Consider the following 22,178-nt stretch of genomic DNA (forward strand, 5'->3'; position numbering starts at 1 on the left):
GAGAGTTTCGCATAGGCTCGATAGCGTTGAGACCAATTCCGAGGTTGAGATCGCAAATTTACTCCCGTAAATTGTATGCAAGTTGTCGCTCCGTCGAGCTTGGTGAGTTGGGCAGATAACTACAGGAAGCTTGGTGGGGTATTACCACCCAATATAAGCTGACGCAGAGACTATCTGGATCTAGTTTGATAAGGCCGAGGCAAGAAAGGAACGTATGCGAAGGCCTGGTCATGTATCGATTAGCTCGCAAATGACAGCGAAGTGGGTGGCTGAGCCAAAGCCACATCTGCATGGCGTACAGGCTGTGCAACCTAAAGATTCTGCAGGTGCCGACCCTCAACGACTAAACTGATAGGTGATAATAAGAAGTCTCTGAGCATGTCGCGTAGGCTCACTTGTTCATTGCTGGCAGCTGGTAGTAGAAGTATTCATTATTAAAAACAAGAAGTCCAAGAAAGGACACATAACACAAACACCACAGACTTGGCCTCAAGCCCTGTTCCCATCCGGTGAACCCCCATCACTTTCATTCCCATCCTGCTTCCCTCTACCCCCTCTCCTCTTCATCCTAAACCACCCACCAACGCCTCCCTCCCCCCTCCTTTCCGCCCCCAACTCACCATCCCTCTCCTCCATCCCCACAACAACCAACTGCTCCCCCTTCCTCTTGACTATCCAATCAACACGCATATCTCTCTTCTGCGGCCCTTCTTGCGGCAAGCCCCTGAAAAGACCGTCCTGCGGTGGAGAATGGTAGCCTAGGATGAACAAGACGAGAGGTTCACAGATGTCGGTGATGAGGCGGATGCGCAAGAGGACTGCGAAGTAGATAAAGATGAAGATATTGATAAGGAGAGTTAGAGCGAGGACTACCAACAGAGCCTGGGTAGTGGTGTTAGCATAAGTGTTTAAAATTATGGGCGGAGGGGAACGTACCTTCTGATAGTCCTTCTCACCACCGGACATGTACTGTGCTACTCTTACAGAAGCATTGAAGTTTTGCATCTGCGGTTGATCGAACTTTCCGTCTGTAGTAAAAGGGAAATCCTGCGTCAGATCCAAAACCGTACACGTCGTCATACTCAATAGCGCTTCCGCGGGACTCGGCAACGTTTTGTTGAGTTTGGGTTCGGTAAGCTGTAGTTGCGTGAATATACGTGCTGTTGATGCATCACCGTCGAAGACGCCATTGTTCAGACTGAGAGAGTTGAGGAGGTTGAAGCCTAATTCGCGCCAGCCGACTAGAGCGGCCTTGTCACCGTTGGAACGAAGGGGTTGGATAGAGGCGTCCTCGCTGATATTCCCGTGTGGGCCGTCACAGACGGCCTCAAGGCTCTGACCGCCGGAGGAGGCGTTGTAGCGTGTAGTGCAAGAAGTCGTGATGCCGGCTTTCATTGAGCAGAGGAAGTAGTCCTCGGTGGTATTGTCGGGGGCTTTGCCGAGGAGGTAGACCTCTGGTCTGTCACCCTCTTCGTATGGAACTTGGGTGTGGTTCGCGATCGTGTTTCCTGCCTTGGGATACTTGAGAAATATCGGTCTAGCCCGAGAATGATCTTCTGTTTCGTCTTTCCAACCAAAAATGTCATCAAGTACCGTTTTGTTGTTTGTGTTAGTTCCCTCTGGAAATCCCAAGATAGGCCACCAGTTCACCGACTTGGAGCCTTCTTCCATAGGGATTGCATTGGGCCAATTCTTGTATATAATTGGAGCTAGCTCTTCCTCTTTCGCATTGACACACAAGGCATTGATCGCAAAGCTTGCGACTGATGCGTGAACAGAGTATGAGCCGCCATCGTGGAGATCCTAGGACTGTGAGCAGGGTGATGATCTGGGACTCCGGATACACTTACTTCCGGTTGTAACAAATCATTCTGGGTATTGCGAGCTGCAGCTGGAATGCCTCGATGAGGCACAGCTATAGTGATGTTGTTGACTGCAACTGATTAGCGACGTCAAGGTAGGAGAGGAATAGCTACGTACTTATTCTTCCCGCCTTCTCGGATTCAGTCGCAACGTCGTGATGGTCCAGCCATGCAGTAGTAACAGTAACGTTATTATCTAGCGACGCACTAATCCGCTTGCGTTGCAGAAGGTCCTCGGACATCCAGGGAGGGTTCGAGGCTGCCGCTGAGTCGTCCCAGGCTGACATGTATTTGACAAAGTTTCGACCACAGAGCGATGACCATTTCATGGCAAGACACGTGCTGCCGCCCCATTGATCATCGCCCACGTCAGGCCAGGCGGTCAGGCAAGTCTTATCAGCCTTCAGAGTACTGGAGAAGTCACCATCTACCTGACCGACCATCATCTGCTTTTCCCATGGTGGAAGGCGTAGTTGTGGTTGCACTATGGGTATATTAGCGGCTTATACTGATGAATTCTGGGTGGCCGATATACCAAGTGCACCAGCTGCCGTGGTATATAGTAAGGAAAGCACGGCAGTGATCAGGGAGAGTACTCCCAGAAAGCTGAAGCCAGCAACCCTAACGCTATGCCATTCACTGAATAGTCTCCCTGGCTGGCTTTAAATGCGGTTAGCCAATATAAGCGCGACACCCGAGCCGTTGTCGACTTACAGAATCCAAGACCGCATCTCCACGCTTGCCAAATTAAGGCCCTTTTGCTGAATAGCTCTTCTCGACAGGACCTGCCCTATGAACGCCAAGAACACCATTACAAACGACAACTCGACGGTCTTGGCGATGAAAGCCGTCAATAGCGCCGCCGAGGAAGGGCTAAAGCGTCCGCGCGCCGATACGACATGGCCGTATTTAGGTTGGACTAAGGCGACGATGAAAAACAGGGCTGAACATAGAGTTGAATACAACGACGTCATCAAAAGACTGACTGAGTATCCATTTCGTCGTGGCTCGAGTAGGCCCTGAGTGTATAAAAGTGGTAACATGCTCCTCGAACTATCTAACCAAATTAAGCATCTCAACCAAGTACGGTTGGGTGTTGGGCTTACTTTTGGATTCAGCAGTAAAGCTTGTCATGCTCCGTCCATCTTGAGACGGTCTAAGAAAGGGGTTCTCGGGCTGTTCATTTCGCGGGCTTGGTTGTGGACTCGTCATGGTGTTGAGTTGATGGTCTTGGGAGCGACCATCAGGTAGACCCGCTATAAAACAAATTAAAGGAAATCGAAGATAAGCGAAGGATGCTACGCCTTAGAAGATGCAGCGCAGGTCGTAAAGGCTGTGCGGTGAGATCAGGCAAGCTGTGATTATTTTAGTGGTTTCAAAGCGGCCGAGCGGCGGTGCTATGAGCCCCACGTCAGCGCCGTTGATCTCATTCTAGCAGATCACACAATCGGACATTCCGAAAAATGAAGAATACGATGTAAATCGCCTAAATGCCATTATTTTTGATCTAACATATGCTTGAACTTTTCGATCTGTCTCAATATCAGCATTTGTCGCGATTGCATATGTTACGAAATGACGTGAGCTTACCTTGGTACTAAGATACTTCTCTACTTCTTCGCTCTTGATTCCCTTCATACCACCTGTTTTCCAGGCGAGCGGAACCATAGCTACGCGTTCTCTTACTACGACTTCTCTATTCGGGCCCTCGACCGCATGGACTTTATCTGGGTTGTTGGTCAAAAGTCTTATGCCTTTGTCTCCGTCTAAGCCCAAGTCCATCAGCATAGCCGTAGCTAGACCGTAGCTGCGCGCGTCTGCGGGATGCCTTAACATAATGTTCGCTTCGTATGTATCGTTGCCTAGATCTTGCAGGTTGTAAGCCTTAAGCTTCTCGCCTAGACCAATTCCGCGGCCCTCTTGGCGAAGGTAGATAATAGCGCCGCCGGAGGGTGACAGAGTGGGATCGGCCATCAGCCGCGCGGCTTCGTCCAGTTGCTCGCCGCAGTCGCAGCGCGCAGACCATACAGTCTCGCCAGTATAACATTCGGAGTGTATACGGACAAGAGGTAATTCTAGTGAGGAGGCTGGCAGGACGTCTCCATTCTCTGAGGATGATGCGGACGCTGGCGACAACAGCCCGTTGCTCTTATGCGCATGATCCGAGTCAGACTCTGGCTTGCGCTTTGTAGGGACGCCTTCCGCCCTCTTGAGCTGCTCAACCCGCGAGCTGATTCGCCCCGGGTACAAGCGTCCTACATATGCGCCTCTTGTCATACGGTCCAATTCCGTCTCGCCAGGCCGCTCTGCATCTAGTGATCTAGAGCGTATTTGGTTTCCAAAAACAATTGCAAGATGCTCCTTAGTGTCAACGCTGTTCCTGTACACGTGCAACCACATCTCGTGCCCGGTAGTTGTGGGTATCCGCGCGCGCACTTCGCACTCCACTTTGGGCAGCTGCGGCAGTAGATCCGGTCGCGGCGTGTCGGTGCGCACTGAGGTATCGACTGGTATGGAGCGGGGCGGTCGGGGTTGCGAGGGTGTCGCGCCCCCGGGTGTCGCTGGGGGCGTAAAGGCAGGCGATATTATTGAGGGCGGCGGGTTGTGGTGCGCATCATCATCGTTCGCGACACGCTCCGGTGTCTCTGGCTTAAGCTGTGACGTCTGGAAGTCGAAGCCCTCTCGCCCGGCGCTCGAGAGGTGTGGAGAGAAATGTGGTGGGAAAGCCGTCATGATGGAGTGGTAGATTGTACGGGGCAGCAAGCGAAAAGGGAAGATAGAAATTCTAGTAAGGCAGTCGCATACCAAGTGAGATTGAAGGCGTGCAGGTGGAAGTGATGTTACTCTAGAGTCTACTGTGGGGTCGAGTCACTCATGACATATCCGAAGCCGCTGCTGCTCGGATGTCGTTAATTCGGACCCGCCGACATGTAGCCGCGGCTGCGCAAAATCACTAAGCACCAGGGCAGCGCCTCTGTCAGCGATTAGGAATCGGAAAGAAAATCTCCGACATGGCTTCTGTGAAATTGCATCCATTGTGGCCGGACTCTTCAGCCGCCATGCAGGACTCCCGCACAAAGACGCACCGAATTATGGTCGGTCTTCGGAGAAGTCCCTGCATTATCTTGGACTCGGTCGTAGATTTACACCATGAACATGGCGTCATCCAACGCCCCCATGACACCAACTACATATTACGAGCACGTGCCGCACGACCACCATTCTCCAACATGTCATATTAATCAATCAATCAATCAATCAATCAATCCACTCGACGCTCCCTGCCCCAGACCTCATCCGCATTCTTCTTGCCCTTGGTCTCAGGCACATACCAGGTAATGAAGGCAAAGAAGAAGGCCGATAGTGCAGCAAAGATGAAGTAGACATGGCCGTGCAACTTGGCGCTCGCCAACGGAAAGAACTGTGCGACAATGAATGTAGCAATCCAGTTGGCTCCGAGCGCAATACTCTGTGTTGCGTCAACAGCATCCGGGCCTACCAGCTCGCTCGCCAGGATGAAGGGCACCGGGCCAAGACCAACAGCGAAGCCAGATACAAATAGCAGGACAGCAACGGCGGAGAGGACAGAGATCGACTTGATGATGCCAATGGCGAGCAGGAGTGAGCTCGTGCCCATGATGGCAAGGGAGCTGAGCAGGCAGACCTTGCGACCCAGCTTGTCTGCCAGGGGCGCACAGCTGGCTGTAACGATGATGTTGAGCGCTGAGACGGCAAGATTGAGAAGTGCGGAATTGGACTCGAGTAGACCTGCCAGAAGCGAAACACCGTACATGACAATGCTGTTGATGCCGCTGAACTGTTGGGCCAGCATAACCATGACGACAGCGATGGCAGCCTTTTGGTAGTCAGGATGGCGGAAGACTTGCGCAATGCTGAGCGTCTGTTCTTTGCCTGACTCTTTCGGTCTCGCATCAGCTGGCCCATCTTCGTTGCTCAATAGGGTCTGTTCCTCCTCTGGATAGTTGTTAGCATATAATGTAAACCCGACAATTTATTTGATCAACTTACCACTGACATTGCCTGAGCCCGAGACACCCCAGTCGTTCATTTCATCTTCAATGTCTGCATGTTCTCCTCTGATCTTGCGCAGCGTCTTCTTCGCGAGCGAGACATTACCCTGCTCTGCAATGTACTTTGGGCTCTCGACCGACAATAGCAGTCCCACGCCTTGTACAGCCCCGATGACACCTCCAATGGCCAAGATAAGCCTCCAGTAGGAGTCGTGGCTCAAGAAGTATCCCAACAACTGCGTGATCAGGATGCCCACGTTGCACCCAATCTGTGTGAAAGCACCAAAGAAGCCCTTCTCGCCCGGCGGAGAGATCTCAGAGATGTACAGGGGCACAATGACGACAGACGCGCCTGCACCCACTCCTGACAGCAGTCTTCCAAATGCCATAACACCAATGTTTGGGCTTAGCGCCTCGAAGATGGGGCCCACAGCGAAGAAGATGGTGGATATCTGCATGGCCCTGAGGCGCCCGTATTTGCCTGCCAGCGGTCCTGCCGAAAGCGCTCCCATCAGACCTCCCAGTGTGTACAGCGACCCCACAACACCCCATTCGGTTGGGCTCATTTCGATGCATTGCGGGAGGCTGGGGCTAGCAACGGTAGACTTGATCGACTTTCGTTTACAGCGGATGACATCTTCGGGCGCGTTCAACTCAGACTGGGCGTGTTAGCTATGCGCCGGTAATAGATGACGCTGAGTCCCACCAAATGGAAGCCGAAGAGAAGCGGGCCGAGAGTCGCAACGGACAGGATGTAGACGAAGTAGCCCGTCAGGCTGCTGAACCACGAACGCGGGTCCATGGTGGGATTCTACGGTGGTAGAGGTGGGAGGTAGTTTGGAGTGTCGCTGGAGCTTGGAGGACGTGTCAGCCGCCTCGTAGAACGTGACATCGGAATGACGATGATGCACCGCACCTACCTATGTGGGCAGCTCAGACAAGAGCGATAAGCTGTTCCGTCTATGCCCTGAACATGAGGCTTTGTCGCAGAGCTTGGGGTTTCACGGTCGTCACATTGCTAGTGCAAGCTTGGACAAGGGACAGGCGGAATCAAGTGGTTGGCTCCAAGACTGAGGCTCTGCGGGGAGCCATGCTGCGTCGTCGCTCTATGATACATGCTTGAACCTCTCGTCTTCCACCTGTGAACCTCTAGACTCCAAGCCAGATTCTGTACACATCATTCTGCGCGTCTTTCGGCATCGCAGCTTGCCATTGCGGATCGCGTCCCACACCTGCAAGGGCTCACCGGAGAAGTTCCGCTGGCGCGTCGTGGTCGTGGCCATCTGCCGCGTCCGGCGTGGAGACATCAGCTACGCGAGAGGCTGAGGCAGGACATGGCGAAAGCATGAGCCAGCTCGACAACTCCTCCCCGCCGGCCTCGTCGGCTTCTGCTGCGGCATCCACCCGGGCCCCATCGCGCAAGAACAGCCTGGCGACAGCTTCCGACGGTACGCCTCTGCTTTCTTTCCGTGTCCATCAGTCATCGTTTCCTATATGCTGGCCTTTCTTTTTTCCCCAGCCTCCGCTCAAGCCATCGTCGCTTCACTTCCCTGATCTGGCGCCCCTTGGCCAAACGTCGTAGCCTGCGTGATTGTTGTTCCTGCTGTCAGCAATTGCCGCTCGTGTCCGCATCACCCCTTGTTGACGTTGCTGGACCCTTTGCATTTCCGACTGTTCCATCACTTTAGCGTCTAGAAGCGAATACTAAACCTGTTCCTGAAGACTCGGCAGATCCCGTTCATGCCATGTTTACTGGATACAATAACAAGAAGCGAGTCACGGAGCGCTACAAGATTGTAGGCTTCATCAGCAGCGGTACCTATGGGCGAGTCTACAAAGCCGAAGGCAAGAATGGCCGCACTGGCGAGTTTGCCATCAAGAAGTAAGTCGGAACGAGTCTTGCCACAATGCATGCTAACATGCCCAGATTCAAGCCGGACAAAGAAGGCGAACTTCAATACTCAGGCATCTCGCAATCCGCTATACGTGAGATGGCACTATGCACTGAGCTCGCACATCCCAATGTCGTGCACACCGTAGAGATCATCCTGGAGGACAAGTGTATCTACATAGTCTTTGAGTATGCCGAGCACGACTTGCTACAGATCATCCACCACCATAACCAGCCCCAGCGACAGGCCATACCCGCGCCAACCATCAAGTCTATTCTCTACCAGCTCTTGCAGGGGTTGGTCTATCTGCACCGCAACTGGGTCATGCACCGGGATCTCAAGCCAGCCAACATCATGGTCACTAGTGCTGGCAAAGTCAAGATAGGCGACTTGGGTCTTGCCCGCCTGTTCTACAAGCCGCTGCAATCTCTCTTCTCAGGCGATAAGGTCGTCGTGACGATATGGTATCGCGCACCCGAGCTTCTTCTTGGTAGTCGTCACTACACCCCTGCAGTTGATCTGTGGGCTGTGGGATGTATCTTCGCCGAACTGTTATCATTACGACCTATCTTCAAGGGAGAGGAAGCAAAGATGGACAGCAAGAAAACTGTCCCATTCCAACGCAATCAGATGCAGAAAATAGTTGAGATCATGGGCATGCCCAGCAAAGACCGATGGCCTCTACTGACGGCTATGCCTGAATATCCTCAGCTGTCGTCTCTTGCCTCAGGCAACGCTGCACGATTTTCCCGACCCCAGGGTGGCGATGGTCTGGAACGATGGTATCACCAGACGCTCAACAATAACCAGTATCCAATAGGCTCCGGGCCAGATACACCTGGACCCGAAGGACTCTCTTTGCTCAAACAGCTCCTCGAGTACGACCCCCAGAAACGACTCACAGCGGAGAAAGCGTTGTTACATCCTTACTTTACCATCCATGGCAAGCCAGCCGACAGCTGTTTCGAGGATTCAAAGATCAAGTACCCCGTCAGAAGGGTCAGCCAGGAGGACAACGATATCCGCACGGGTAGCTTACCAGGTACCAAGAGGAGCGGACTTCCAGATGACTCGATCATTGGACGTCCTGCGAAACGTCTCAAGGAAGGATGAAGAGACTCGACGCGGTGATTTCGTGCTGCTCGATAATGTGTACGGACGATGCGATGCAGTTTCCCGTTTGTACGTACTGCCACAGTCATTGCGGCAAATCTATCCCTGGTTCTCGGCATGGTGCTACATGGCTGGACCCATGAGTAGTGGCCTTGGCAGTGGAAACGGCTTTGTGCGAGTCTTCATCTTACACAAGTGTCCTGGAACCCTCTCGACCCTAGTCCTGACGTAGCACGGACACGACGGCAATCTGACAACATGCTGGCTCTAATCGACCGAATGAGGGGAGGCCGTTCCCGAGGACAACGCAGGGGCAATATGTCCGACTGGGAGGTGCAAACCATTCTGTTGCATCTGTCTAGCTGGAACCATGTTGTGGAGCCCCTGGAAATGAAGCGTAAAGCAAGTAGTACTTCTTGTCTGCCTTACAACCCCGCCCTTTTCAGCGTGCTGGCAGTAGAACAGTGAAATAAGAGAAGTGTGCAGCGCCTTTGCACCTGGATCGCGCTACAGCGGTAGCGATAGAACCCACGATTTTAGGTTAGCCTTGCTCGCCGTAATATATACAACGAGGGGAAGACAGCCTGTCAAAGGCAGCCACTAAATACAAGTACGACGTTTCTCGACCCTAAATTACCTCCGGCACCGCCTGGATCGAGCGAAATACCCAAGATGATGAAATGGTCACGTCCAAGTCCTGGTGGTCGAGTAAGGGATGTTCTCTTAGGCATTGATACTACAAACTTGTCTCCTTAGTTCTTTCTCTACCAATTGAATTGTGCCATCCAGAGAGCATGCGGACTCGCGCTGTGCATGAGCACTTGGCCCTACTGTAGTCACTCTTCACGAACGCCACTTTGCGTGCTTGTGCTTCCTTCAACCTTCACATGTCTATTTTGTGCGTTGCTCTAACGACATATGGCATTACAGCTAGCGTAGCGGGCTCCACGAGGTGACGACAGAGAGGCAGTGGTGTGTGAGCAGTGCGCACGCATCAGGTTCGTGGCCAGTCTTCAGTGATACCTTCAAGTAAGTTCGCAGAAGGGTAATGGCAAGAACAGTGAAGGAACTGATAGAGAAGCAGACCTGTGTCGCCACTAGGTGCCTACGAAACGCAATGGGCCTGTCCTACCTGCCTTACCTGCAGTCTACCCCGGCTGACATTACACGAACGGTCGCTACAGTAGGCCTGCTGCCTCTGTTCATCATTCACTTTGATGGTATTCGGTGCCCGGCTGCTCTTCCTCCATTGAGTCACCTGGTAATTGGTCCGCTCTCCGTAACCGTTTGTTTGCGGGGCTAGTACGTGAAGGCAGGCGCGGACTGTCAACACCACGCCATCGTCGGCCCAAGCCACGTCCTTGACCATATAAGCCCGGCCGACCTCGTTCTACTCCTGCTTCGTCACTCGTTGAAATACTTTCGCTCCTTAGATTGCCTCTCATTAATTTGCTCCAAACCTGTGCACAGCATCACGAATCGACTGCACCTGCTGTCCGAACAACTCATACCTATTGAATCTCGCCCTTGGCCCTACACCCTACAAACAGATATCCAATATCTCTGCCGAAACCTAGCCATGAAGATTTTCGCTTCCCTCCTTGCTCTCACGGCAGTCACAGCTGTCGCCGCTCCCGCCAATGAGATCAGGCGCCGCGATCTCGCTGCCGACGATGCTCCTCATCAGGACGATCCGAACTTGATTAGCGCCGTCATGCGGGCTCACTGGTACTGGCGCAGATTACATTGTGCACAGGACCTTGTTTGGGATACTGAGCTTGCCAACGCCGCGCGTGCTGATATCTCAGAGTGCCCAAAGGACCCCGAACATGTAAGCAGCGGGCACGGCAATGACAGAGCATGGCTGATATTCGTAGAAACGCTCCGGCAGCAATCTCTCGTCCGTGAACCCACCCCCTGAAGGTTACGATGCTTGGGTCGAGTTCGCTCGCACTGCTACCCACGGCTGGCACGAGGAGGAGACCAAGTACCCCTACGACAACCCACACTTTGATCCTGCATGGGGACACTTCAGTCAGATGGTCTGGCGTAACAGCACGCGTCTTGGGTGCGCCCTTGGTCACTGCCCCAGCGACGTCAACTGGCCGGGACGCTTCTACTGCTGTGAGTTCAAACTACAGGATTGTAGGTGCAACAGTGCTGACAACCACAGACTATTCGTTCTTTGGCAATAATATTGCGGCTGGGCAGTTTGAGGCTCAAGTTTGGGCGCCCGTGTGCAAAGATCCTGACGTTGCTGAGGTCACGAAGCGCGAAGACGTCAATTTCAACTGGGCTCGCGTTTGAGATGCCCACGCTTGCTTGTCACACAACTCTGCGTACCGCCTGCGTAACGAGACTTACGACAGCCTAACCTTTCTCTCATCACGATGTTTGGCGCTATACCCTATTCACGGATCTCTGTTCACACATACCTTGTCTACTTGGAGATTTGCTGCCGCTTGTCTGGCATGACTTACTATATCACTGGTTCTGGCAACACTGGTGGTGGTGAGACGTTGATGACTATTACCAGTGGTCGACTGTTACCAGTTGTTGGAATGTGTCAGGTAATGAATCCGGCGTAGCTTGCTGGTCATTATTAGAGGAGATGTCACGTCCTGGGAATACACAAATTCTTCATGATTCATGCTCTCATTATTCAAGCGTTATTCCGTGAGTCATGACGAGAAGCATCCTCGACCTAGGCCAAAGGTTCTCCAGAAATCCACCGCACTGAACGACGAACGGCAATCATGTTTATCCAATGCAGGATAATAGAAAAAATGTCAAGACAAATCAAAAGATTATGTACTGCCTACTTCCACAATTCGATGAAAAACCGCAATGCCTTCACACCCTCGAGAATATCCATGGAACACGATCATCGACACAGGAGTGTTTTTAGGTGAATAGTTTGAGGACAGGAACGAGAGGAAAGAAAGAGATATAAGGGGCGCTGAGGGGCTGTGCTATGAGAGCTGGAAGTAAATGGGGTATCAAAGATGCTATCTGCAGGACACATCTCATGACCTCAAGAGATAGTAAATATACATCAAAAGGCGAGATAAGAATCTTTGCGAAACCATTCCACAAGCGTCGCATAACCCTGACAGGTAAAATGGACACCCTGGCAAAGAATAGGGCCGAGTGAAGTGGAGTGCTTGTGGACTTATTGAATCACTAAACATAGAAGAAGAAGAAGCAAACACTGGAATGACTCTCTTGAGAACGCATCGACACGCAGCTATACAAGCTAAGTGCTTGGTGTTGAGGACCAGTTCAGCCTCATGCACTGCACGGGTCCTCGCGATCGGATCATGCGGCCGGGCATTTCCGCGGATCGCGAAGCAATAATCGGTCCTACAAGAGACGGCAAACCCCCATGATCTCCATCTTACACATAACCATCAGCAAGACCCTTAATTATCCACTCTTCTCATCTCACTTTTTCGTCCCATGCCATCAAAATTCCATGTTGAGAAACATGGACATCCTCAGCCACCAGTCGGTCATGAGCGGGCGATCCCTGCATAACGGCCATGCGCCAGTGGACTTATTGCATCATTGAACGCCACCATGGCCTCGATCTCGCCTCTGAGCAGCGAAGAGCCGCGACGCGCGACAGGCAAGCCATCTCAGGGCCCCCACTAATGAGGCGTGCTTTTGTCTGCCCTGCGATCAAAGATATATCGATCTATGGCGTGCGAGGGGCGCGGAGATGGATCCGCGTGGGCTTAACACGGGCGACAGGCACGAGAGAGTCTAGCCCTTTGGCTCCCTGGCACTGGCCTGCACCTTCCTCGTGGGTCTCGCGCGTGCAAGTACAGTGGTTATCGGGTTTTAAGGTTGCGCCTGCCTCCTGTTTCCGCCGCGTTTGACGGATTGGCTGCTAAACGATCGACAAACACTACCACAGAAGATTCAATTGCCACCCAGTACTACAACAAGAGTCGCCTTTATCGCCCAAGATGCTGGAGAAGCAGCAGCAGCATGCGCTGCGGGACGAGGGCAGAGACGCTGTGCCGAGGCTACCTGTCTCCCTGTCGGGTGAGATTAACGCTGCTACACGGTATGCTTGTCTTCCTTCTTAACTATGGCCCTGGAGTGAGAGCAGGATGCTAATACCACTCGTCCAGATCTCTCCACACAAACCTTAACCGTCTCATAACCTCGCGCCTTCCGCTTGCGCTCCCGCCGTACACTTCCGACCCCACATTCTACGCAACTGGCCTGCTACACTTTGCGCACATCTTCCTGACTTTTGAGTCACTGTGGGCTGATCTGTTGCGCGACCATGCTCCAATCTCGCATACCGCCTCCCCGCACCCCGCAGTCGACCCCGAGACCGCCTCTCCGCCATTCTCGCCACTGCTCTCGTATCTCCTCGTAAACCCATACGACTCACCTTCACTCTTTACATCAACCTTGGGTGCGCCGACTGCGCCTTCTCCACAACTTGCTGCCTTTCTGCAAGCGCTGCGACCGCGAGGGTTGATCCGATCATCACGGCTAAAGAGAGATCTCGAGTATCTCCTAGGCGTCCACCCCACGGACCTCGAGGTCTTGCTAGCCAAATATCCCGGAGACAAGGTCGCCGACTTCTGCACGCACATCCGAAAGAGCGTCAACGAGAAGCCTTGGACACTCGTCAGCTATGCCTGGTGTTTCTACATGGCCGTCTTCTCTGGAGGTCGCTGGATACGAAGCGTGCTCTACAATGCACCACCAGGCTTCTGGCCCGAACAAGATAATGAGCGCACGACATTAGAAGAACGCGGCTTGTCATTCTGGCATTTTTTCGGTCCCCATGATGGAGAGGATATCAAGGCAGAATTCAAGTCGCAATTACTCGCTGCAGAGACTCTCTTTACACCGGACGAGCGCGTCGACATCATTGAGGAAGCAAAGAATATCTTCCGCCTCTGCGCTACGCTGGTAGATGAGCTGGATGAGTCGATCGGCACCGATATGGCGCAGTTTGTTGCGACACCCGCAGTTCATCCTGAGCCCAAGGCTTCGACCGAGAAAGCGATCCTCATCGATACCAACGTCACAGTTGTCGAAAACATGACCAAGTCCAATGACCCGTTCAAGACATTTCTCAGGAGGCCAGAAGTCACGGGTACCCTTGTCGCTATTGGCTGCCTAGCCGTGGTCACGCTGTTCAAGTTGCAGTGAGACAAGACGACATGCGTCTGACATAACGCCTGTTTCTCTTTTTGTTTTCATCACATGCTCATGAGCTTTGCTTTCCATGATTAGCGCTAATGTCTTCAACTGACACGGTGCGGTCTCTGACGGGCAGTAATGACGCGTCACGACTGCTTCTGCTTCTATTTCTCTCTTCTTAGCATACGGCATTCTTTGGAGTTCAGTTATCTTTGGCGGGCCAGGATCAGCCTGTCATTCGGTGGAGTTCTCTCCTACTTTACTTTATTCGGCGGTTTACTTGAGGTCATCTCAAACGATCAGTGCATGGTAATATGGCGTGCGATACCCCCTGTAGCAGTTCGTAGGATACATGCTTTATTTTCATTTACCCTCAGCCTCAAGATGTCACATGTAATGAGATGCTTGCACATGATACTCACATTGCGCACAGTGGCTTGTGTTGTTAAGGAGAGACGGTTTGTATTAGGTTTCTTTAGAGAGATCTGAAAAGTACATGGATGATGTTGCCTGTTGCTGACTTTGCGCTCTGCTAGAAGAAAAAGGAAGACAACTTGGCGGTCGTTACATGTTTTTGGATCTTTTGTGGTATGCCAGGAAGGGAATGACAAAAGAAACAACCTTCTCTTTCGGGTCACACGGTTGTGCTGTACAACTGGCCTTTTCGTTATTTGTTGCAGACTCCGTTCTTTTCTCCCTTAGGGCATTTGCATTGCTTGTGCTGGCAAGTCTTTCCGTCCTTGCAGGTATCTCCGCATTTTGAGCAGTCTTCGTTCGTACCCCAAGTATTCTTCTTGCACACATCTTTGCAAAGCTCTTCCCCAGGCTTGCATTTCGGTACGCACTGCTTGTTCTTGCATGTCTTTCCCTCTGGGCACTTGTCGTCGCATTTGGAGCAGTCTTCGTCTGTACCCCAAGTGTTCTTCTTGCACACACCTTTGCAAAGCTCTTCTCCATGCTTGCACTTCGGAACGCACTTCTTGTCCTTGCTGCATTTTTCCCCGTATTTGCATGTATCTCCGCATTTTGAGCAGTCTTTGTCGGTACCCCAGTTTTTGTCCTTGCATTCCCCATTGCAAAGCTCTTCTCCAGGCTTGCACTTCGGAACGCACTTCTTGTCCTTGCTGCACGTTTCCCCGTATTTGCATGCATCTCCGCATTTTGAGCAGTCCGTGTCGGTACCAAGGGCCTTGCATGTTCCATAGCAGTCAGTAGACTTGTCAGCAGGGCATTTGCACTCCTTGCTTTGGCACGTCTTTCCTCCTGTACACTTTGAAATGTCAGCATGTGGAGCTTCTCTTCATCATCACACACTTACCTCTTTGCAGACGCCACCACACGGCACTTTCTTATTCGAAGCTGGAGCCGCAGGGCCGCATTCATAGCAAGGCCCCTTTCCCTTGAGAGACTGGAGAATGCAATCCAACCCGTAAAGTGGGGTATTAGCTCCGCACCATGTTGTGCAAGCGGTAGTTCGTTTGGCCTCTGAATCGGGGAATGCGATACTAGAGCAAGCTATGCCGGAATGTTATCAGTATGAATCGCTGATTTGGGTTTCTGTTACATCTGGAGTACTGACCGAGAAGGAGTAGAGCGAACACACTGAGTCTAGGCATCTTGAATCGAAGTTCGGTGAGGATTGAAGTCTGATATGATGGCACTTCTCTGCGTGCTCAAATCCATAACGCGAGATTCTCTCTTTATTTATGCGTTCGCCATGCGGCTCAGAAAGAGGAGTCGAGATCCAGAATTGTCTTGGAGGTCTTGTCAATAAGCCATCTTCAGCTCCAGAGCTGCTGGTCTGCAGTACCACATCGTCATGATGTCGAATCCGTCGGTCATGGCATCCGCATTTCAGTGGGTTGAGTCTGATCCATCTCTTTATGATTGGCAGGCAATTCGACGCCTCCAATATCAGCGTAGAGTTGTCGAGCGCACTAGGTTCGAGGTACAGTTGGAAACGTAATTAGAAACGTCGAGTTCGGGTCGCGGGAGATGGCCAAGAGTCTTCTATACTAGCCACGTCCATCTGGGTATGAAGGTTGGAATCTCGCGACACTGACGATCAGCGAGAAAGGCGCTTTACATAGCGCTAATGCAATGCAGATCAGGTTCGAAGCAGTTCGTAAGTTCGTAGTAAAGTCTCCGCTACAAGCCGAACCCCGCTTCCAAGATATGTGGCTGACTTCTTAGTAGCAGCTAGAGCTGAAGCTGAAAAAGAAGACCTATGATGTTTGCAAGATGTTCGTATAGCTAGAGCTTACACATAGTCACTATTCTTTCGGTCCCGGATATTGCACCGTGCGGAACCTAAACCCCGCAGTGATCTTGACCGCATTGGACTTTCTTTTTGCCGTCTCAGCTACATATCAGGACGGCAACCTCTTGGCGTTCACAGATATGACAGAAACAGTCAAGCCAGCGATGTTTCTGCCAACCGCAAGATCAACCAAGCTGTATTGCCAAGCAATGCGAGCAGCGCATAAGCCCTAACCTCTATCATTTTGTCTTGGCTCAGTCGGAATCCACCATGAGCTACCTTAGATCTATGGCTAGCTTGCAGACACGCCTGAGTCCAGTCTAGCCTGCATCCTTTGAGAACATAGATATGCCTTTCAGTCTGCTAGAGGCCTGAAGCCTGTAGGATAATCCCCGCCTGCACTCCCACTGGCCTGAGCTTTGTATATCGTGATATCAAGTTATCTAGATTCTGGGCCAGCTCATGCGTGGTAGAATGTGTTCTAAGGAAAAGACGTGTTTTATTCATTCTATTCAATGAGATATGAGGAGATACAGATAATATGGCTGATTTTGACATGTTTCCAACGAAATAAAGAAGAGTACACAGTCATCGTTATATGTTTTTTTCCATGTTTGAGCAGGACAACGTTCGTATGCTTGCCGCCTCTTTTTACATGTGTTTTTGTAGCGTTTTGGTTTGACAGAAAAACAAAAAAACAAAGGAAATCCACCCCTCATGACTAAAAGACGGCTGTGCTTGATTGCTGCTTGGTTCGTCTCATACCGAGTTTTCGGCCTTAGTGCGAATTCAAATACCTAGGTAGTTTCGAATGCTCGTATCGAAAGACCCGTCCGTGCCATGGACTTTGCGCAAATGGCTCCGTAGGGCGGCGTCGCTGAAATAGCCTTTGCCGTTGACGCGATCGCAACCTGGTTGTGGGCAGGAGAGTGCGGATTCGTCATGCTCAGTGCGTATGTGGTTGGTCCATTCCTTCGACGATAGGAAGGCATTCTCAGTAGAGGACCAATATGCTCCGACTGGCTTTGACTTTGTGCAATCTGCCTTTGGGCACCACTTACGATGGCACGAGACAGAGATGTCATCTTCACCGATGTGGTGATAGTTGCGAACGTGTTGGGTGAGATGGTCTTTGCGTTTGAAGCCATTCTTTCCTCTGTATTTCTTGCAGTATTTGCAAGGGAAACGTTTGGCGTCCTTTTGATGACTTATTTGGTGTCTTGAATATGTGTCCAGTCGGGTGAATCCTTTTTCGCAATCTTCTTGCTTGCACAAGAAAGCAGTGTGACCAGAGTCGATAGTATGTAGCTCTAAATATCCTGCAGACATGAATACTTCCTGACACTGATCGCATGAAGTCATGCCCTGATGCATAGTCTGCATATGATGTTTGCCATCTTGTGGGACGACATAGTGGAATCCACATTGTTTTATGGCACACTTCTTTTTGACATGATGCGGCTGATACTGTGGCGCTGCAAAGCTAGCAGGCCTGATCTCGACAGCCGGGTCTACTGTAGAAAGAGAGCTCAATCCAGAACCGACAGTGCTACTATGATAACAGTTAGACTTCAGTCATAAAAAGAGTACTGAATGACCTACCTTTCGGTGTAGCCAACTTCCGGGAGCGTGATATTCCAGTAGTTATTCAAATCTTGAAGTGCAGCATCATTCCTGGAGAGCTCAAACCCTCCTAGCGGGGTTGACAACACCGGTTCAAGCCAGCCTACATGAGTCTCGGGGGGAATGTAGTTGTTTGGATTGATATGGTCTTGGACCCCTGTATGCCAGTCGAATGTGTTCGGTGTCGTGATCCAGCTTTGAGGGACATTGTATGCTTGACTATCCCAGCCCGAGTAACCAATTGGAAAACACAGAGGGGTCTGCAGGGCGGTGTCGTCAACGTTGCTGGCCAGCGCACCCTTTTTGTTAGCAGAGTGTAAAAAAAAAAGCTCACCCAAAGTCCTGGAACTGGTAGTCGTCCATGATTGGCAAGGCAGAAGAAGGCTGCGTGCGTCTAACCGAAAACGTCGAGGTGAAGCAAGCCACAAGTGTCGATGCGTTGGCACTCGTAAAGCAGCGTAGGAAGGCTGAGATAGTGTTGGTACGAATAGTGCAAGATTTTGATGAGAGCAACAAGCAGGATGCTTCGATAATACATACTTGCAGCCCGCTAAGCCTCTCGCTGCCTTAAGCGGGAAATGGAAAAGGGCAAGAGTTATTAGCTACTGCATCTTGGCTGCATGTTCAGCTACATAGAGCCTGAATGATTGGCTGTGATGCGCGAAAGGGCCATGGCCCTTTTTTGGTGCGAAGGATGAACGTAGTGGGGGCCAAGAACTGAACGCACACCTACAGGCAACCCACTCGCAGGCTGATGATTGCGAGATATACGCTTGCGGCTACAGCTATGACAGTTCTATTCCAATGAGCTGATCGAAATCAACAGGCGAGCAAGGATATTGGCCATGTTCTTGGGATGCAAGAAGCTAATGACTTGTTTCGCACCGAGACTCCAATCGCGCTTGCTCTGCCTGGCCGATACTCTACGACGATGAAACCTAGCAGCAGGCTATCTAGCCAAGAAGCAAAGTACATGTGCAAAGCATTTGCGCAGTGATGTGAGGAGAAACCAGCTAATGAGGTGTAAGTTAGAACCTGCTATGCTTGTGCTGTAGGCTAACTTGACGGAGCATTCACTGGTAGGAAAATGATTGGTCAGGATGTAACGATAAGTATCACAAGGGATTACACAGTTGGGGATATCTAAGTAGCATGTCGCATGTACTCATACAGCTCACGATCGAATGCGAAACCCATTTAGCACCATCGCAACTCTTGCCTTGTGGTGAAATGATGCTAAGGCAATCTGACCAGCCCTGGAAAGCTGAAGACAACGCTAGAACGGACGACTGCAGCCCTCTCAACCTTCTTGATGCGCTACCCTCCCAATGCATGCTCTGGCGCAAATGGGTCGAAAGGTGCCACAATCTGCTTCTTTCCAAACGCCTTCTTCAATCCTTCTTTCATCCTCTCCCACCTTGTCATCCCCTTCCTCTTAGCGTGCTCGAAGGTCATATAACTCTTATCAATTTCCTTCAGTCGTGTCGCCTCTTCCTTTTCAAATTGCTCAGCGCGCTCTCGTAGTCCATTGATAACGTGCTGACGAAGCCGATAGTTGGCAAAAGTCGTGTCGTGCTCTGGATGCAGGGCGAGTATCTCCGGGATCTTGGAAATAGCAAGACCAGATTCGTTGATCCGATGATAGAGGAAGGATTCAAGGTCTTCGGGGCACCAGGAGGGCTGCGCTGGGACGCCGACAAAGGTTGCGCGAGTAGCGCGGACAATGCCAAAGTCGGTTATCTCGCCAGCTTCGTATTGTTTGAGTAGGTCGCAGATGATCTGACCGCGATGTAAGAGGCGGACTTCGCGGTGTGTCCACTCACGCTTGTAGTCTGTCAGATTTGGTGGGAGGAGCCAGCCCTCCTGCGTGATCTTATGGGCTTCGTAGAAGTTGTTGAATTTGTTGCGGGCATTGGGAAAGAAGTAGCCTTTCCAGAACTTTTGGTGGTAGACTGCGGCTTCGACTAGGATGCGAAGATAATAATATAGCTCATGCTGACTCTCACCGTTAGTCTGACGAGATGGAAAGGACGTAATACCCCGGCTAGCCTGCCGAGGGATGTCGAAGATGGCAGCCGCAGTGGTATTGCGCCGATGAGCGTATTTGTTTCTCGAGCCTTGAACATAATGTATACCCTGCTCAAACTCCTCTAAAGATACGGCAACAGTAGCGATGGACTTGGCCTGTGCTTTTGTAAGGATGCCTTCCTCACCAAGGCCATGCATAAAGATCTCGAAGTGCTCTGGCTTCAGTATGTGTCTAGGGTCCTCAGGGAAGAGCTGTGCGACGATCATCTCGTGATCCTCGCTGTTCATAAGTCGACGCTCGACGAGCTCAGCGTTATTGACCACGGCATTGTATCGCATGATCCAGTTACGCTCGACAGAGCCTTTGGGCATTTCGCTCGCACGGATACTTATACCGTTGACGTTGAAGGTGGCATCAGGTATATCGCCATCAGCGTGGCGGGCTTGGAGATGAAAGTGGGCATTGATCTGATCCATGATGTTTATGTTGGTAGGACAGCCATCTGCTGCAAAGAAGGTGAGATCTTTGATGGCTTTGCGTCGACGTAGAGCCTCAATTTTCTGGTTTGCGGTTCTTAGGCTGGTTCGACGGAGGGTGGACGGAGAGAGACTACTCGAGAGACGAGCTATATTATGACCATCCCTGGGACCGTTCTTCTTTAGAACAATTCCTAAAGGCTTTAGACGTTCGCTGGTATTCGCCCGTGGCATAATAGCAGTATGGCGCTGCGCCAGCAGCTTTTCTGCTGCTCGCCTATCCGCCAAAGCGGCTTCTAATTCATCTGTGTAGGCATCAGGGCTGTCATGAGTCGGCTTGACGGCCACTGGCTTAGAGGTTGTTCGAAATATTGGGTGACTGTCGGCGCGCGTGTCGATGTCGGTTGGAAGGTCGAGGTCCGCCTGAGTCTTGATGCCAGGTCCAGCAGGATGGGTTACAGACTTGGTCAGTGATGTAACAGAGGTGACGCTGACATGCCTTTCGTTGGGTATCGTCGTTTTAGAATGCGCGCTTGTAGGTGGTGTGAATGGGCTCGTGGGTAGAGTGCTCGAAGGAACCATGTTTGAAAGCATAGTGGTGTTGTTCGCTGTCGAAGGTGAAGGAGAAGTCGAGGTAGCATACTTTGGACATATTAGTATTTGTCGTAATGAGAAATGGTTATCAGTACCGACCGTCTTCTGCTTAGGTGACTGGAAACGGTAGAGTCTTTTGGAAGTAGAGATAGATGTAGCTGGTGCAGGCGTAGAAGTCATGCATGGGATGTAAAGATCAGAGCTTGGTGGGACACTGTTATTACGGCGATGGTAGCCGAAGACTTTCTGGAAGCTAGCCATAAGGCGCGTGGAGTCGTCGCGCTTGTGACGCATCTTAGGGGCGCTGTTACTCCTATTTGTACCGGTGTTGCTATCCATGCCACTGCTGTGGTCGTTTTCAGCCAAATCGTTATCGTGGCTCCGGCGGGATAACTTAGCTGACAGGAAGGTCTTGAAGTTAGCCATGGCCGGTGTTAGAATGTTCCGGGTCCTTTGTTCCAGGATATCGCTGAGAATATGTTAGAACTAAAAGATGAGTTGCCGTTGTTAGTCAAGTGGTGGCTTGTGTGGGCGACATCGTCGAGCGTAGTGTGGAAATGGTAAGTTGTAAACATTGCCAAGCATTTGTGACTCGATTCAAGACCTCGAGAAATCGCGGGGCGTTGTGGCGAAAAGTGAGGGTGAAAGTGATATCAAAGCGGCCCGAGAACTGCCTCGATAGAGCGTTGTGGCCAAGTCTCAGAAGGCAGCAAGGTAGAGGTGCATCAGCGAGCCGTCTGAGAAGATGGCGTAGCTCCGTCTACTCGCGGATACTCAAGAGAGGTGATGGTTTGCGTGAGACTTACCTGGCACTGGTACTCGTTTCACACATACAATGCTCACGACATGTATATATGAACCGACAGTCGTCCTCACTTGGGGTTTCGCTTGCACCAAACACGTCAATCCTCCAGATGTCTGCCGAGCTGGGTGCACTATGCAGGTCTGCCACAACACATAAGCATCGCAGCCATGAAGACCGTATCCATCCAATGACGAGACTTCGCCTTCACGAGTCGAGCTCTTCGTGGAGAATGAAGGAAGGGCACAGAGGCAAGGACAGTCATACTGATGGACACAGTGAGAACTACTGCCTAACATGAAGTTGACTTGGAAGTGAAACACA

At 51.4% G+C, this 22,178-nt stretch overlaps 8 protein-coding genes across 8 annotated transcripts; 3 read left to right on the forward strand and 5 right to left on the reverse strand.

Annotated features, from left to right (window-relative positions):
• Positions 1–380: 380 nt before the first annotated feature.
• On the reverse strand, positions 381–3,183 carry CC77DRAFT_748372 (hypothetical protein). The gene is made up of 7 exons (XM_018533071.1): positions 2,969–3,183; positions 2,577–2,919; positions 2,398–2,522; positions 1,981–2,346; positions 1,851–1,933; positions 937–1,803; positions 381–882 (listed from the first exon to the last, which is right to left on the reverse strand). The coding sequence occupies exons 1-7, from the start codon at positions 3,072–3,074 to the stop codon at positions 490–492; spliced, it is 2,283 nt and encodes a 760-aa protein (XP_018388236.1). The 5' UTR covers positions 3,075–3,183; the 3' UTR covers positions 381–489.
• Positions 3,184–3,358: 175 nt separating this feature from the next.
• On the reverse strand, positions 3,359–6,695 carry CC77DRAFT_931416 (hypothetical protein; the record flags this gene model as incomplete). Its single annotated transcript, XM_018534211.1, has 6 exons — positions 3,359–3,394; positions 3,453–4,647; positions 4,874–4,877; positions 5,139–5,837; positions 5,892–6,552; positions 6,600–6,695. The coding sequence occupies 6 exons, from the start codon at positions 6,693–6,695 to the stop codon at positions 3,359–3,361; spliced, it is 2,691 nt and encodes an 896-aa protein (XP_018388237.1).
• A 943-nt stretch (positions 6,696–7,638) lies between these two features.
• Positions 7,639–8,898, forward strand: CC77DRAFT_931418 (cyclin-dependent protein kinase-like protein Ssn3; the record flags this gene model as incomplete). The annotated part of the gene is made up of 2 exons (XM_018534212.1): positions 7,639–7,775; positions 7,821–8,898. The coding sequence occupies 2 exons, from the start codon at positions 7,639–7,641 to the stop codon at positions 8,896–8,898; spliced, it is 1,215 nt and encodes a 404-aa protein (XP_018388238.1).
• A 1,084-nt stretch (positions 8,899–9,982) lies between these two features.
• CC77DRAFT_985452 (PR-1-like protein) lies at positions 9,983–11,494 on the forward strand. The gene is made up of 3 exons (XM_018536198.1): positions 9,983–10,729; positions 10,776–11,022; positions 11,072–11,494. The coding sequence occupies exons 1-3, from the start codon at positions 10,478–10,480 to the stop codon at positions 11,203–11,205; spliced, it is 633 nt and encodes a 210-aa protein (XP_018388239.1). The 5' UTR covers positions 9,983–10,477; the 3' UTR covers positions 11,206–11,494.
• A 1,175-nt stretch (positions 11,495–12,669) lies between these two features.
• Positions 12,670–14,357, forward strand: CC77DRAFT_748363 (heme oxygenase-like protein). The gene is made up of 2 exons (XM_018533070.1): positions 12,670–12,970; positions 13,038–14,357. The coding sequence occupies exons 1-2, from the start codon at positions 12,870–12,872 to the stop codon at positions 14,077–14,079; spliced, it is 1,143 nt and encodes a 380-aa protein (XP_018388240.1). The 5' UTR covers positions 12,670–12,869; the 3' UTR covers positions 14,080–14,357.
• Positions 14,358–14,515: 158 nt separating this feature from the next.
• Positions 14,516–16,157, reverse strand: CC77DRAFT_1018786 (hypothetical protein). Its single transcript, XM_018524693.1, has 3 exons — positions 15,650–16,157; positions 15,389–15,585; positions 14,516–15,340 (listed from the first exon to the last, which is right to left on the reverse strand). The coding sequence occupies exons 1-3, from the start codon at positions 15,684–15,686 to the stop codon at positions 14,738–14,740; spliced, it is 837 nt and encodes a 278-aa protein (XP_018388241.1). The 5' UTR covers positions 15,687–16,157; the 3' UTR covers positions 14,516–14,737.
• A 778-nt stretch (positions 16,158–16,935) lies between these two features.
• On the reverse strand, positions 16,936–18,316 carry CC77DRAFT_1093272 (hypothetical protein; the record flags this gene model as incomplete). Its single annotated transcript, XM_018529673.1, has 3 exons — positions 16,936–17,882; positions 17,933–18,238; positions 18,288–18,316. 3 exons carry the CDS (start codon positions 18,314–18,316, stop codon positions 17,120–17,122), a joined length of 1,098 nt encoding a protein of 365 aa, XP_018388242.1. The 3' UTR covers positions 16,936–17,119.
• An 886-nt stretch (positions 18,317–19,202) lies between these two features.
• CC77DRAFT_959292 (hypothetical protein) lies at positions 19,203–21,085 on the reverse strand. Its single transcript, XM_018535568.1, has 2 exons — positions 20,939–21,085; positions 19,203–20,887 (listed from the first exon to the last, which is right to left on the reverse strand). Exons 1-2 carry the CDS (start codon positions 21,050–21,052, stop codon positions 19,271–19,273), a joined length of 1,731 nt encoding a protein of 576 aa, XP_018388243.1. The 5' UTR covers positions 21,053–21,085; the 3' UTR covers positions 19,203–19,270.
• Between the last annotated feature and the right edge of the window lie 1,093 nt (positions 21,086–22,178).

Source organism: Alternaria alternata (genome assembly GCF_001642055.1).
Source record: "Alternaria alternata strain SRC1lrK2f unplaced genomic scaffold CC77scaffold_6, whole genome shotgun sequence".
Taxonomy (NCBI): Eukaryota; Fungi; Ascomycota; class Dothideomycetes; order Pleosporales; family Pleosporaceae; genus Alternaria; species Alternaria alternata.